Raw genomic sequence first — 13,441 nt, forward strand, 5'->3', positions numbered from 1 at the left:
AGCAAGAAGGTCGCTGGTTCGAGCCCCGGCTGGGTCAGTTAGCATTTCTGTGTGGAGTTTGCATGTTCTTTCCGTGTTCACGTGGGTTTCCTCTAGTTGCTCCGGTTTCCCCCACAAGTCCAAAAACATGTGGTATAGGTGAATTGGGTAAGCTAAATTGTCCGTAGTGTGTGTGATGTGTGTGAATTAGTGTGAATGGATGTTTCCCAGAGATGGTTTGCAGCTGGAAGGGCATCTGCTGCGTAAAATATATGCTGGATAAGTTGGCGGTTCATTCCGCTGTGGCACCCCCAGATTAATAAAGGGACTAAGCCGAAAAGTAAGTAAATGAATGAATGAATGATTAACAAACATGTACCAACAAGTAATTGAGGCAGCCATTATTCACACATGAACTCATGTAACATGTAGTTAAAGTTAGTTCTTGATTAGTGCATGCTTTAACTCATCATTAGTACTTAATAAAGTAAGGTTTAGTTTACATATTAGTTAAGTACTGTTATTCTAAAATGTTACCTCTGTATCTCTCTCTGTCTCTCTCACTGGTTTTGGTTTATGTCCATGTCCAGCATAGTGACAGACCAAAATCATTCAATCAATCCAACATTCTAATCAATAACAGTTTAGGCAGGCAGGCAGGCAGGAGCAGGCAGGCAGGCGGCGGCAGGGGGCAGGCAGGCAGGCAGGCAGGGCAGGGCAGGGAGGGAGGGAGGGAGGGAGGGAGAGGGAGGTGAGGGAGGGGGAGAGAGAGACGAGAGGAGAGAAGAGGGAGAGAGAGGAGAGGAGAGGAGAGAGAGAGAGAGAGAGAGATGAGAGAGGAGAGGAGAGAGAGAGAGGAGAGAGAGAGAGAGAGAGAGAGAGAGAGAGAGAGAGAGAGAGAGAGAGAGAGAGAGAGAGAGAGAGAGAGTGTTTGAGAAGAGTTGGTGAAGAGTTGGCTGCAATGCAAACACTCAGACAGGAGTGACAGAAAGAAAGACAGACATGTTGAAAGGTGTCATTTGCACAAGCTCAGCACTGTTCACTCTTCCTCTGTAAGCATTATTGTGTCACATGACTTTGCACATACTGTATAGGCAGTTGGCAGGGCATCATTTGTCCCTGTGAGAGGTTCTGTTAACAGATAACCAATTAAATATAACAAGAATAAATCCCCCCCAGGGGTTGGGGGAATACCTAACACTCAGCACTACAGGACACACTCTCCCGGGAGCCCTTAGTTTCTTAAAAAGGTCACAATAACACGATGTCCTCATGGCAGATGGAGCTCAGTTTGCATGTTTCCCACTGGCTCTTATTTTAGAGATCTAAGTTTACTGTGTCAGATCAATGGTTTACATTATATTTTGTGCATTCTGTTCATTACATTAAAGAGTCACCTTATGCTTTTTAAAAGGTGCCTTTAGTTTTCTACACATCATACAAAAGGTTTTAAGCAAAGCACAAACAAATGACTCAAATTCACTCACTCATTTTTATTCACTGCTTGAAATTAACTAATATTATTAGCCCACTAATGTTATTAGTTCACTCTTTCTAGGGAATAGTGAATGAGGGTATAGGGGTGATTTTAGACACAGCCGTGGTCCCTCTAAACCAATTCTATCTTTGAGCAATCTCTGTTCTGATTGGTCAGATGAACCAGTCTATTCTACTAGTCTACTTTTTACAGTCTTTTACAACTTTTAACACCCATTTCCAAATCATTATTGCAGTTCTGGAAGCTTCTTCAGGCTGTACATCTTAGAATAAAGCTTATAATGTTTTTATTTTATTTTATTGAGAGTATTTTTATAGAGTGTGTCTATTTCAATGTCAAAGTCATGTTTACAGTTTGATGTGGTTGTTAGTATGAGAGTATCTTCTTTCAGCATTGCTCTACTGGTTAGCTCAAATGTGCTGGTTAGTATTGACTTAATGAAAACTTCATTATCTTCTAGCAGCCTATGGTTATGTGATCCCATCCAAAATGAGTTCATTCAGCACCCTGGCACCTTCTATTTCAGAGTGCAGACAAACAAGGATAACCACTTACACGCCCTCAACGCAACTCCTTTAACCTTCTCTCACACTCGGGATCCCACAACTGTGCTGGCGAGGCATTTTATGGTAACAGTGTCCTCAGATATGCTCACCATCTTTAATGCTGTAACTGAAAACGTGCTCGATCCTCATTTCAGCTGTCCTCATCTAACTCCTTTTCTGAAGTAATCAGGTTGATGTTTGAATGGGCAAAATTTATATTGGAGGCCTCAGTAGCCTTAAACTTCCCTCCCTAACCTCCAATTCTGACACATTTTTAAACAACATTTTATTTCCTATTTGCTTATATCAGCTTATATCAGTCTTTTCAATTGAAAATCTAAATTGTGAAAAATGCAGGGTTCTACGCAATTCATTGAGATTATCCCAACATAAATCAATTAAGTTAACTTAATAAATTAAGAGGATTTACCTTAAAACAAATAAATTGTCCTTAAAAAAATTTAAATTGTTGTTTAAACTAATTTTACATAAGTAGTTTGAACAAGCAGCAAAATATTTTTTGGAGGGTATCCCACCATTTATGCAGTGCTTTTTCTGTAACTTTCAGTAACAACAAAATATATAATATGGCTTTAATGAAAAATAGACATGCTTGCAGTTACTAAAGCCCTTTTCAAATGAGATTAAGATCAACCTCCACAAATATTATAATTGACTAGAGCTCAGCACAGCAGAATGAATAGTTAATTTCTTCAAGTCATGACATGATGAAAGTTCATGCTGATCAAGTTCCACTATTAATTAATATTCTTGCTCATAGAGCGAGTTATATTTAGCTTAAACTAAAGTGTTAATTAGTACATTAACATACAGTGGCAGCACAGTGCCGCAGTGGGTAGCACAATCTCCTCAGGGCAAGAAGGTCGCTAATTCGAGCCCCGGCTGGGTCAGTTGGCATTTCTGTGTGGAGTTTGCATGTTCTTCCCGTGTTCACGTGGGTTTCCTCCAGGTGCTCCGGTTTCCCCCACAAGTCCAAAAACATGTGGTATAGGTGAATTGGGTAAGCTAAATTGTCCGTAGTGTGTGTGATGTGTGTGAATTAGTGTGTATGGATGTTTCCCAGAGATGGGTTGCAGCTGGAAAGGCATCAGCTGCGTAAAACATATGCTGGATAAGTTGGCGGTTTAACTTTCAGTAACAACAAAATATATAATATGGCTTTAATGAAAAAAAGACATGCTTGCAGTTACTAAAGCCCTTTTCAAATAAGATTAAGATCAACCTCCACAAATATTATAATTGACTAGAGCTCAGCACAGCAGAATGAATAGTTAATTTCTTCATAAAATTATGTGCATATTTTAAAAATAAAAGTAGCAGTATTCAATAATACTAAAATGAACTATTATACAACAATAATGTTAACAGTAAAATTTAGAGCATAACAGAAGTTTTACACTATTCTTTTACTCTAAGGAGTTTGCTCTATTCTGTTTGCGCTTCGTTTCTGTTACTAACTTCTTTTTACTGTAATAGTATTATTTAAAAAAAGACTAAAACCTGCAAATGATCCACTGTTAAATGATGAACTGGTGGGCTATTTAAAATGTAAAAAATAATTATATTACATTGCACTGTCCTGGAAAAAAAGATACAAAAGCTGTCACCTTTTTTCAAGGTATACTTTTAATATGTACCTTTTAGGTACAATATGGGCCCTTAAGGCACTGTAATTTTAAGGTACAATTATGGATATTATTGGTACCAATATGGACCCTTTAAGTACAAAATTTTTTTTAAAAAGGTACCGCCCCAGTGAGTACTTTTGTACCTTTATTTTTGACAGTAAACAGTCTTTCTTACATGCCTGTTTAACTTGCTTAGCACTCAGTGCCATCATAAGTGCAAACTCAATCCACAGAAATTTATTTTTGGCTTTTGTTTAATCCTCACTTTCATTTTTAAATAAAACAAAAAACCAATAAGGCAAGTTGCAATGCATCTATGTCTAACAAACAATGAGCACAGTATTTTGCTTTTCATCTTCATTAGTGAGTAGCATTTTACAAATTAAGCATTTAAACAGGTAAGTACTGAAAGCTGATGTTGACAGCATGTTGTATTAAGTTAAATAAATATTTATAATAAAAGATTAAAGAAAGAATTAAGAGAGAGGAAAGGGAAATATATTAGACTGAATAGGCTAGGGGGAGGATTGGTGGCACAGTCTTCAACTTGTGGAGAAAGAGTTGTATGTTTGTGCTATATCAGCACTACTTATCTGGAAGGTACAGACTAAAAGTGCAAGATGGGCTACCATTCATTCTACAGTTACTGCTTCAAGTTTCAGAGATTTAACATGCTCCAAAAATGGCAACCAAATGTTAGAAAATTTGATCACTGAACCTCAAAGAGTATATTTAATTTTTTCTAATTTAACACAAAATAAGGTGTCATTAATCCATAGAGAGGTCAACATATTTAACAGTTTTGTGGTTAAAGTAATATAAAGTTCCTACAACTCAGCCATAGCCCAAGAGGTAATCTGTGAACACCCTGCATTATCACTTGAGGTTTGGGTCTGGCTGTGTTGACATGACACCCTCTAAATCAGCATAGCTCCTCTGAACACCTCACACAGAGTTCAATATAGCTACTGGTCACTTGTCCTTTTGGGCCACTGCTGCATTGCTACTGAATTGTTTACATTAATTTTACATGCATTATAATGGATAGTGTTGCACCTTCTGCTAATTTGTCACCAAGATAAAGTTATCTAGCTGTTGAAATTACTGAAAAAAAATTAAGTCATTTGGAAGCGTCAGTAAAAGTGTGTTGAACAGTAATGTTTAGCAAATTATACCATTATTTTTCCAGTAGAATTGTTCATAAATTTAATCTAAAATGTACAAGTCTTAAATGTCTTTTAATAGAATAGGCACTTTTATTCATCAAGGATGCATTCAAACAAAAAAAAAATGTTTGTGGTGAATAAGACCTCCCTCAAGCAAAAAATCTTACAGACTCAAATTTGTCAGTGCACAAAATCAAGCATATAGCAAGATGCGGCTGTGTTGCATAGACTAAGTTTAGGGCCTTAATTCCTCTGGTCTTAAACATTGGGAGTCCAGTTACTGAACATGTGTACTACACTTGTACATCTGCATGTGTTAGAGCTACCAACTCTTAAGACAGACTGACGCACACACAAACACTGTAAACCAGGCGTGCCCATTAAATATATGTATCCTTTGCGAAGGAGAAACCCATAAATCTTATTTAGGACCCCAGATATAGATATCCACTGCCCATCTATGGTATTTATGACATTAAAACTGAATCAAGGCCAAGAGTCAAGGTCATACCAGCATGTGCCAAGAACAGGATATAGAATATAGTGTATTTTTCTATGATCAAATGTTTACTTTCCAAAGTTGTAAGAAAGTAATATCACTTGTTCAAAGTTAAAAGGTGAAAAGGACCATGTGAAACCTTGTAGTGTTCAGTTTCTGATAACAACTAGGACCATGAGACTATGATTAACACATTTTATTTTGCCAGTATATCCTGCCAATATGTTGAGTCTGGTCCAGCTTGGAACATCTTGGATTTTATACACTTTGTACAGTATTTATGGCAGCTCCATGAACAAAATTTGTGATTGTTTTTTGCTGACCTGGCCACATTTTAGTGTTTAATTTGCACAAATTGATAAAATATAATATAGATAACCTTACCATAAATATATATATATATATATATATATATATATATATATATATATATATATATATATGTATATATATATATATATATATATATATATATATATATATATATATATATATATATATATATATATATATATATATATATATATATATATATATATATATATATATATATAAAATAATCAGTTTTTAAAAATAAAGATAAAAGGTAGTCATTTACTGTCTTCTTGTAAATAATAATAGTTTTTAAAAATTGACCTGATGAAAGCCAGTGCAGATTCAAGATCTAATTTGGATGACACAAAGATAGATTAGCTGGCATTACGGCCTAATAAATCTCTGATTTTAAAAGCACAGACTATTTTTGGATACTGCAAAGGTCTGATGTGATGTTTGAGGTCCACTGATTTGACTTTACAGCAGGGTAGTTTGGATATTTTATTTCTGTCATTCTGTAAACCTAGAGGAAAGCAATGATGAGGGGGAGGGGGAGGGAGAATGAAACCCATCATCTCCTGGTATTTATTTTGTCAATGTTCAATCAATGGCTAAAGCCTGTGGCTGTGACTACTTCCAGAACAAACAAACCAGAGTCATAAATTTATTTCAGACTTTCATCAAGCCATGGGATCATCACCACAGCTTTATAACAGAGTTTATATCACAGGACTCGGTCAGACGTCTAGGATGCTTTCGCAGATTGTCACCTTCTATAATACAGCAGTCCAAATAATTGTTTTTAGGAGATCCCTTTACATAATCTTCATCAGAAATTTAGATTGGTCATATTCACACTGGATTTGAGTCCTTTTAGGGAGAGTTCAACAACAACAACAACAATTTAACCACCGTTTACTCAAGTAAAGATTTTGTTGCGCAGATTCCGTGTGGGCTTAGTCATGACCCATTACAGCCAGATGAATTTATGAGTGCAACTATACATTGTTTTATTGAGTTTGCGTTCAGCTGCCTGACATGACCGGCCCTTCAGCTCAAGCGTCTATTTGGAGCGAGCACCACGTTATGTTAATGTAATGCAGGAAGACATTGTGTTCTGCGCCTCATGTGTCTGCAAGTGCGAATGTGTCTTTTAAAAAGCATGATGAATGATTCAAATTAGCAGTGTTCAAGTTAATAGTGATTTTTCAGCAAGGATTCTGACTGTGGTGAGGAGGACAGTGTCAGCTGAAACAAATGGTTTTACAGATGAAAGATGAGCAATCTTAATGTGATGGGATGGAAATAGCATATAAGTCTGAGAGTAATGGAGGCGATGGAATTTACAAGAATACCAAAGAGGACACACTGTGGGCTTTTCCAGACAGTCTCAGTTCAGTCCCACTCCACCATTATGTGCAAATGTCAGTGTCTAAGGCCTAACATACCACAAACGTTCCCACTTAGCTGTATCCTTTTATTTTAAGTTACACTGAAAAATATTTAATGACAAAAAGTTAAGGCAATAAATATTTTTAAGTTGTTTTAATCTATTTTAATAAATTAATCAGGTTTCAAATTATTTTTTAAAGTAATACAGAGTTTGATACAGTCAGTTTGATTGATTTAATGACTAGAACATTTAATTTGATTCAACTAAAAAAATGAAGTCAGCCAGATTTATTTACAGTGTATGCTAAAGAAAAACAGGGCAGGGATCTTTAAAAGGTTTAAAGGAATAGTTCAGCTAAAAATAAAAATTCTGCCATCACCCTTCACTTGTTCAAAAGCTATTTGAGTTTCTTTCTTCTGTTGAACACAAAAGAAGATCTTTAGAAAAATGCTGATACACTGTAAAACATTATATGATCAATTAGTCATGACAGCATATGTTTTAGTTCATTGTAACTTATTAAATTAAGTTAATAATGTTCTAACTTAATTGTATAAGTTACACAAGTTGTTTTAAGTCAGTTTAACATAATATAAGTTCAATAGACTCATAAGTTTAATTTGATTCAGCTTAAAAATTTAAGGCAACCAGGATTATTTTTTACAGTGTAGCTGGCACCCATTGACTTCCATTGTATTGTCTTTCTACTATGGAAGTCAATGGATACCATCAACCAGCAGTTTCTTCTTTCAAAACAGAAGAAACTCCTAAAGGATTAAAATCACATGGAGGTGAATAAAGGATGATAATGGTCATTTAATTTTTGGGATGAAATATATCTTTAAATGTTGAAATGTGAAGCGTATTTGATATAACAAAGGTCATTATGCGCAATTCTAAAAAAATTATTATTTTTTTGTACTGTAATGTCTAAAACACAGCACTACATATAGATCAGGGGTGTCCAAAACCAAGTTAAATAAACCAAACTCCACTGTAAAAATGCTGAATTACACACAATTCATTCAAGTTGTCCCAACACAAATCATTAAATTTAATATATTTAAGTGGATTATACATAAAACAATGAAGTTGTCACGCAAAAAACATCGTTGTTTAAGCTCATTTTACATAAGCAGGTTAAACAAGCTGCAGAATATATATATTTTTTATGTTTATTACAATAAAGTTTCCATGGGTAATTTCTCAATTTATTTTATGTTATTAATAATTAAAGTTTGTACATTTTTATAATGAACTTGTAGAATAAATACATAATTCCTTTTTTTAACACAATGAAGATCAATGCTGAATACACTAGTAAAGCTGCACCTCCCTCTGCCGATGCCTTCTGTATGGTCTTCTATCCTTCAGTCACAGTGTAATTTTTAAATGTGATTCATTCACAACCGTAAATTGAAGCATTTAATTTCAGTTTGCTTTTTTTAGTTAAACAATAAAACAAACTACCAAAAAAAACTACCTCTCTTCTAAGATGGGATGGCAGGCCAAATTAAAGATTACCAAGGGCCAACTTTGGCCCACGGGCCCTAGTTTGAGCATCTCTGATATTGATAATGTCAAAAACACTTAAAACTTAAAATGAGACTTAAAGACTTAAAACTTAAAATGACTTTTTAAATCAAACAATCATGTCCATCTTTTATTAATAGCATGTTAATTTGCTATTATTAAAGTGATAGTTCCCCTAAAAGTGAACATTTACTCTACCTTCACTTGTCACAAACCAATTTGAACTTCTTTATTCTGTTGAACACGAAATAAGCTATTTAAAAAAATGTTGGAAACCTTTAGGAACCATTGACTTTGTTGTTTGTTTTTCCTACTCAATGGTTACGTGTTCCTAACATTTTTCAAAATATCTTCTTTTTTTAACAGACAAGGAAACTCAAAGGTGAGTACATTTTCACTTTTGGATGAACTATCACTTTAAATATACAATTTTTTTTTTTTTACTTAATTTCTACTTTTTCGTATTGATAAATTTAACAGCTCCAAGATACAATGAGTTTACTCTCTCTATTTTTTTTTAAAGTAAAACCAACTTAATGCTTTTAAGGCTATTAGTTTAGTCACTCTTTTTTAAGGATAGAAACTAATCACTTTTTACATTGCATAGATTATTAGAGTCACTGTCCCAGACAGCAGAGGACGATCCATTGTTAGCGTGAGAAGAAGAGGATGTGAACTGGAGAGAGAACAACCAAATCCTTTCATCCACAGAATCAGTGGGTTACATCAACCAGTTCAGCCGGGATGGAGGGAAACATACCAAAGCAACAATTAGTTCACAATCATTTCACTTCTGGCAAATAATGATGGAAAATTGAGGTTCAGTGCTAGATATTTTCACAGGTCAATGCCAGTTTTTGTTCTGTGTTTCGTCTTTGATTCAGTTTGAAAGTGTGAGATCCTGTATGTGTAATGTAGTCTGAACCAGTGTTAATCTGGGTTGAGTGACGAGGGGTATCTGACATGAAGTAAGCAACAGTATCCTCTAGTCATGTGATTAAGAGAGTGAAGTTAGGCCACAAATGTAAAGCGAAGCACGCAAGAACAGAGATCTTTTCATGTCTTCACATTGGGGCTTGGGAGGGTCAAGACGGGCTTTTCTGCTCCAATTACATGACATAATATTACTATTTTCCTTATCATAAACCTTTAAGGGATAGTTTACTTACCCTTTATTTGTTTAAAAGTTTCTTTCTTCTGCAGTCAAAAAATATTTTTGCTGCTTGTTCAAACTATGTATTTAAAATGAGCTGAATCAACACAATTCTTGAGATTTCTGGGGGCGACAACTTAACTGTTTTATATTCAATCCACTTACATTTTTAAAAACAATTAAGTTCAATTTAATTCAAATTTTAAAGTAAAAAAAAAATTGGGACATGAAGGAATTGTGTGGAACCCAGTATTATTTTTACATTGTGTTTAACAAAAAAGAAAGTGTTTTGAAAAATGTTGGAACTCTCTAACCTCTGACTTATATAGTATTGGTTTTTCTTACTGTGTAAGTAAACAGATACAGGTTTTCAGCTTTCTTGTAAATATTTTCGTTTGTGTTTAACAAAAACTCTTGAGGGACAGTAAATAGTGTGTAAATGTTTGGGTGAACTATCCCTTTAAATGAACAGGATTGAAATATATTAAAACAAGGATGACTTAGGCATTATATTTCAGGCTTGTCTATAAGCTGATGTTGGTTAAAAGGTTTTAAGAGTGCATTTTCTACATGATAATGCATGGCAAACTGCAGACGCAACAGGTGCCAGTCACAGCTGGCAGCCAAAGCCAACCACTTGAGCTTCTTTTCATGCTAGTTGCTCCATTATAAACGAATACAACATGGATTATATAATTAGACTATTGCTATCAAGGGAAACTGACTCACACAAAAGGAATGAAACCAGACATGAGCCTGTGATTTATAAATGCCTAAACATACTTAAAATAACAGCACATTTAAATATTAAATCAGAGCATTTAATCTGATATATTATGGCATGGTCAAAAATATGTTTTTAAAGACTTCCAATGATAATTTAATTAACAAAACTACACAACAGATTATTATGCACTAATTTTGCGCTAATTAAATCTTTCTGCTGTCGTCCTGATAAAATATTTAAAATTCATAAAAAACAAGGCAGATATAACTGAGAAACACTGGATAAAACATTATGACTTGTTTTCATATCTTGTATCTTGAATAGAAGTTGAAGTTTTACTGTACTGCAAAAGTTTACTATTTCAAACTGTTTTGTGTTTAAAAACTGAAAACCACTCAACACAAAACATTTAGGACAAGACATAGAAAACAGGCACATGAGCAAATTACAAACCACAACAAATCCCACATTCAGACAATATAGTGAATTAAACAACATTCAAGGGGCGACAAACACAAATGACACATTTTTAGACAATAAAACGCTGAATCTTGATCAGCTCCTCTCTTTAAATAAACAGATTTCGATTAAGAATGAAAGGTTGCTTTGAAAACACGTTTCCACTTACCTATTTGTGGCATTTGGTTGGGGGAAGATAGCCATGCTATTGGGCTGTTTGTTGACATTGCTTCTTGAGATGGCATTTTTTGCGCTGTCTTGGGAATTAATTTTCTTATTGCTCTTTATCATGTTTTCTGCCCCCCCCAAAAAATCTTGTAGCACTCACACCATAAAAAAATTATAAATCCACCAATAAACAAATTCACAGCAACACAAAGTCTGAGATACTTAAAAAAAGAGTGAAGTTCATAACTGGAGATCGCTCATGAGAAATCAACATATGATGGGATCTTGGATGAGGTGTATGGTCTTAGGATTTGTTGTAATCATTACCTGGAGCTGAAAACAGATTATTACTTTAAAAAATCTGGCGAAGAAGTGATAAATAAAGTTGTCCAAACGATGAAAAAAGAGTTGTTTAGATTGAAGGTCCTCATTTGATTTACATTGTAGAACTTTTTCTTTCCTTATAGGCTAATTTAGAAAAACAAAATTAACAAAAATGTTACACTTTCATTTGCTACTCCTATATATAAAAAAAGAAACAGTCAAAACAAAGAACTTAATGTCCACTTCTCCATCCTAGATATCTTCGCTGACAGCTATCGATGATCAGACTGGGATTGCGAAGAGTCTCCTGGGATTTCAATCCACATGGCTTCTGGCACACAGATCTGTCAGCTGGTGTAGCTGGGCCAAAGTGTCACATGCCGGACGGGACGCTTGAAGGGAGGGGAGGGAAGAGCGATCTGGACAGAAAGAGAGAGAGGTAGGTATGACATCCCCCTCTCTTCTTGCTTGGTAGCAAAGGGTAATTTAAAGAGGCATTCCTTCCTTCAATGTCCTATGGCTACTTTTACATCTCCTGCTGCCCACATTCCTCTTCATCTCCCTTTCACACACAAAGCTGACTGCTGACCCCATGTGTTGACTGATTCCTTTGGAAGATTTCATTTGATAAATTCATATACTTTACGTGTGCCTTATATTTTAACTATATAGAAACACTAGAATGGTGTTATAGATTTTGCTGACTTGTGTACATTATCCCAAATGTTTCAAAGAATGTTCAAGTTCAGAGAAAACATTTTTTTAGCAGTTGCATGGACTGTGTCCTGTATGACCATTGTGGAAATATACGTTTTTATAATCTAGTTTTGAATAAACAGCGATTCATATATAGCTGAATCATATATCCTTTGGTTTTTGGAATTGTAATTTCATTCAATATCTAGCAGTCCAAGTGTGAGAGACATTAAACATTTTGCCATCCTGAGCATTGGCAGATCCCAAAGTAATGCAAACAGGGTTCCAATTTCCAATGACTGTGCCTTTTGTCTTTGTGGGTCCATTCAGGCTGAAGAAAATCTTTTGTTGATTAGAATTGGACGGATGAAACTTCAGTGTGTGAACAAGTTCTGGAACTATCTACCACATTTGCACATGGCTAGACTTGTTTAGCCACCTCTAACTTAACACTACCCCCACCCCCCCCCTTCAAAAAACATAATACAATTAGACTCTTGTAGACAAAAGTAGGCTATTTTGACTCTTGTAGACTCATGTGGGCTTCTTGAAGATGACTGTTTGTCTAAAGAGCAACCAATAATAACCAATTACCAATTCTCATGAAAGAATTCCCCTGGCTTGGGTTCTGAAATTTACCACACCATGCTATTGATGTTAAACACCCTCAATTTCCAGTTTGGTTTTATAGTAAACAAAGAGAAATCAAAAAAGCTTTAATATGTTGTGCATATTATTAGACTGCACAGAGCAGCATTATAACAGAACCCTAAAATGTACAGTAGGGTTGGTCGTGATACCATTAATTCATTTTACGATACTATACCAGATGAAGTATCACTTTACCAAGTAGTATTGCGATACTGTAATTCATAACTCAAATTGTAAAGAAAATTGTCAGAAATACTATATTCTACATGTTATGATAGGTCTTGAATTTGATTCATTATTACTTTATAATTGAAACTTTATTATTATTTGCACATCACTTCTCCTAAAATTTGTTCTTTTTGTTTATTTTGTAGGTAACTGACCTTCAAAAAATACATTAAAATAAAGATACAAATCATACCAAGTGGAATTTATTACAAATATAGCATTTTTCCAACAAAATTAGGCTATATAAAGTGGTCAAAAATTGTTTGAATGTTGCTATTTTGGGTTTTTCATCTATTGTTTTTTTTTTTTCAGTTTTATCAGGTAACAATCCAAAGTAATTCAAAGTTTCACTTTGTGATTTGTTCTTTTTAAGAGATTGTTGTGGTTGTTGTAGCTACTAAATCATATTGAGAGGAACAGAAATGAATCGATTGAGATGTGCGTTTGAAACATTAGAA

General features: G+C 34.7%; 1 protein-coding gene across 1 annotated transcript in view; it reads right to left on the minus strand.

Moving 5' to 3' along the window:
* The window catches only part of znf638 (zinc finger protein 638), a 33,210-nt gene extending 21,969 nt beyond the window's left edge, over positions 1-11,241 (minus strand). Inside the window, 1 exon segment of the mRNA XM_056461172.1 lies at positions 11,086-11,241. Within this exon segment, the coding sequence (XP_056317147.1) occupies positions 11,086-11,207 (122 nt within the window). The 5' untranslated portion in view covers positions 11,208-11,241.
* Between the last annotated feature and the right edge of the window lie 2,200 nt (positions 11,242-13,441).

This window comes from Danio aesculapii, chromosome 7 (assembly GCF_903798145.1).
Source record: "Danio aesculapii chromosome 7, fDanAes4.1, whole genome shotgun sequence".
Classification (NCBI taxonomy): domain Eukaryota; kingdom Metazoa; phylum Chordata; class Actinopteri; order Cypriniformes; family Danionidae; genus Danio; species Danio aesculapii.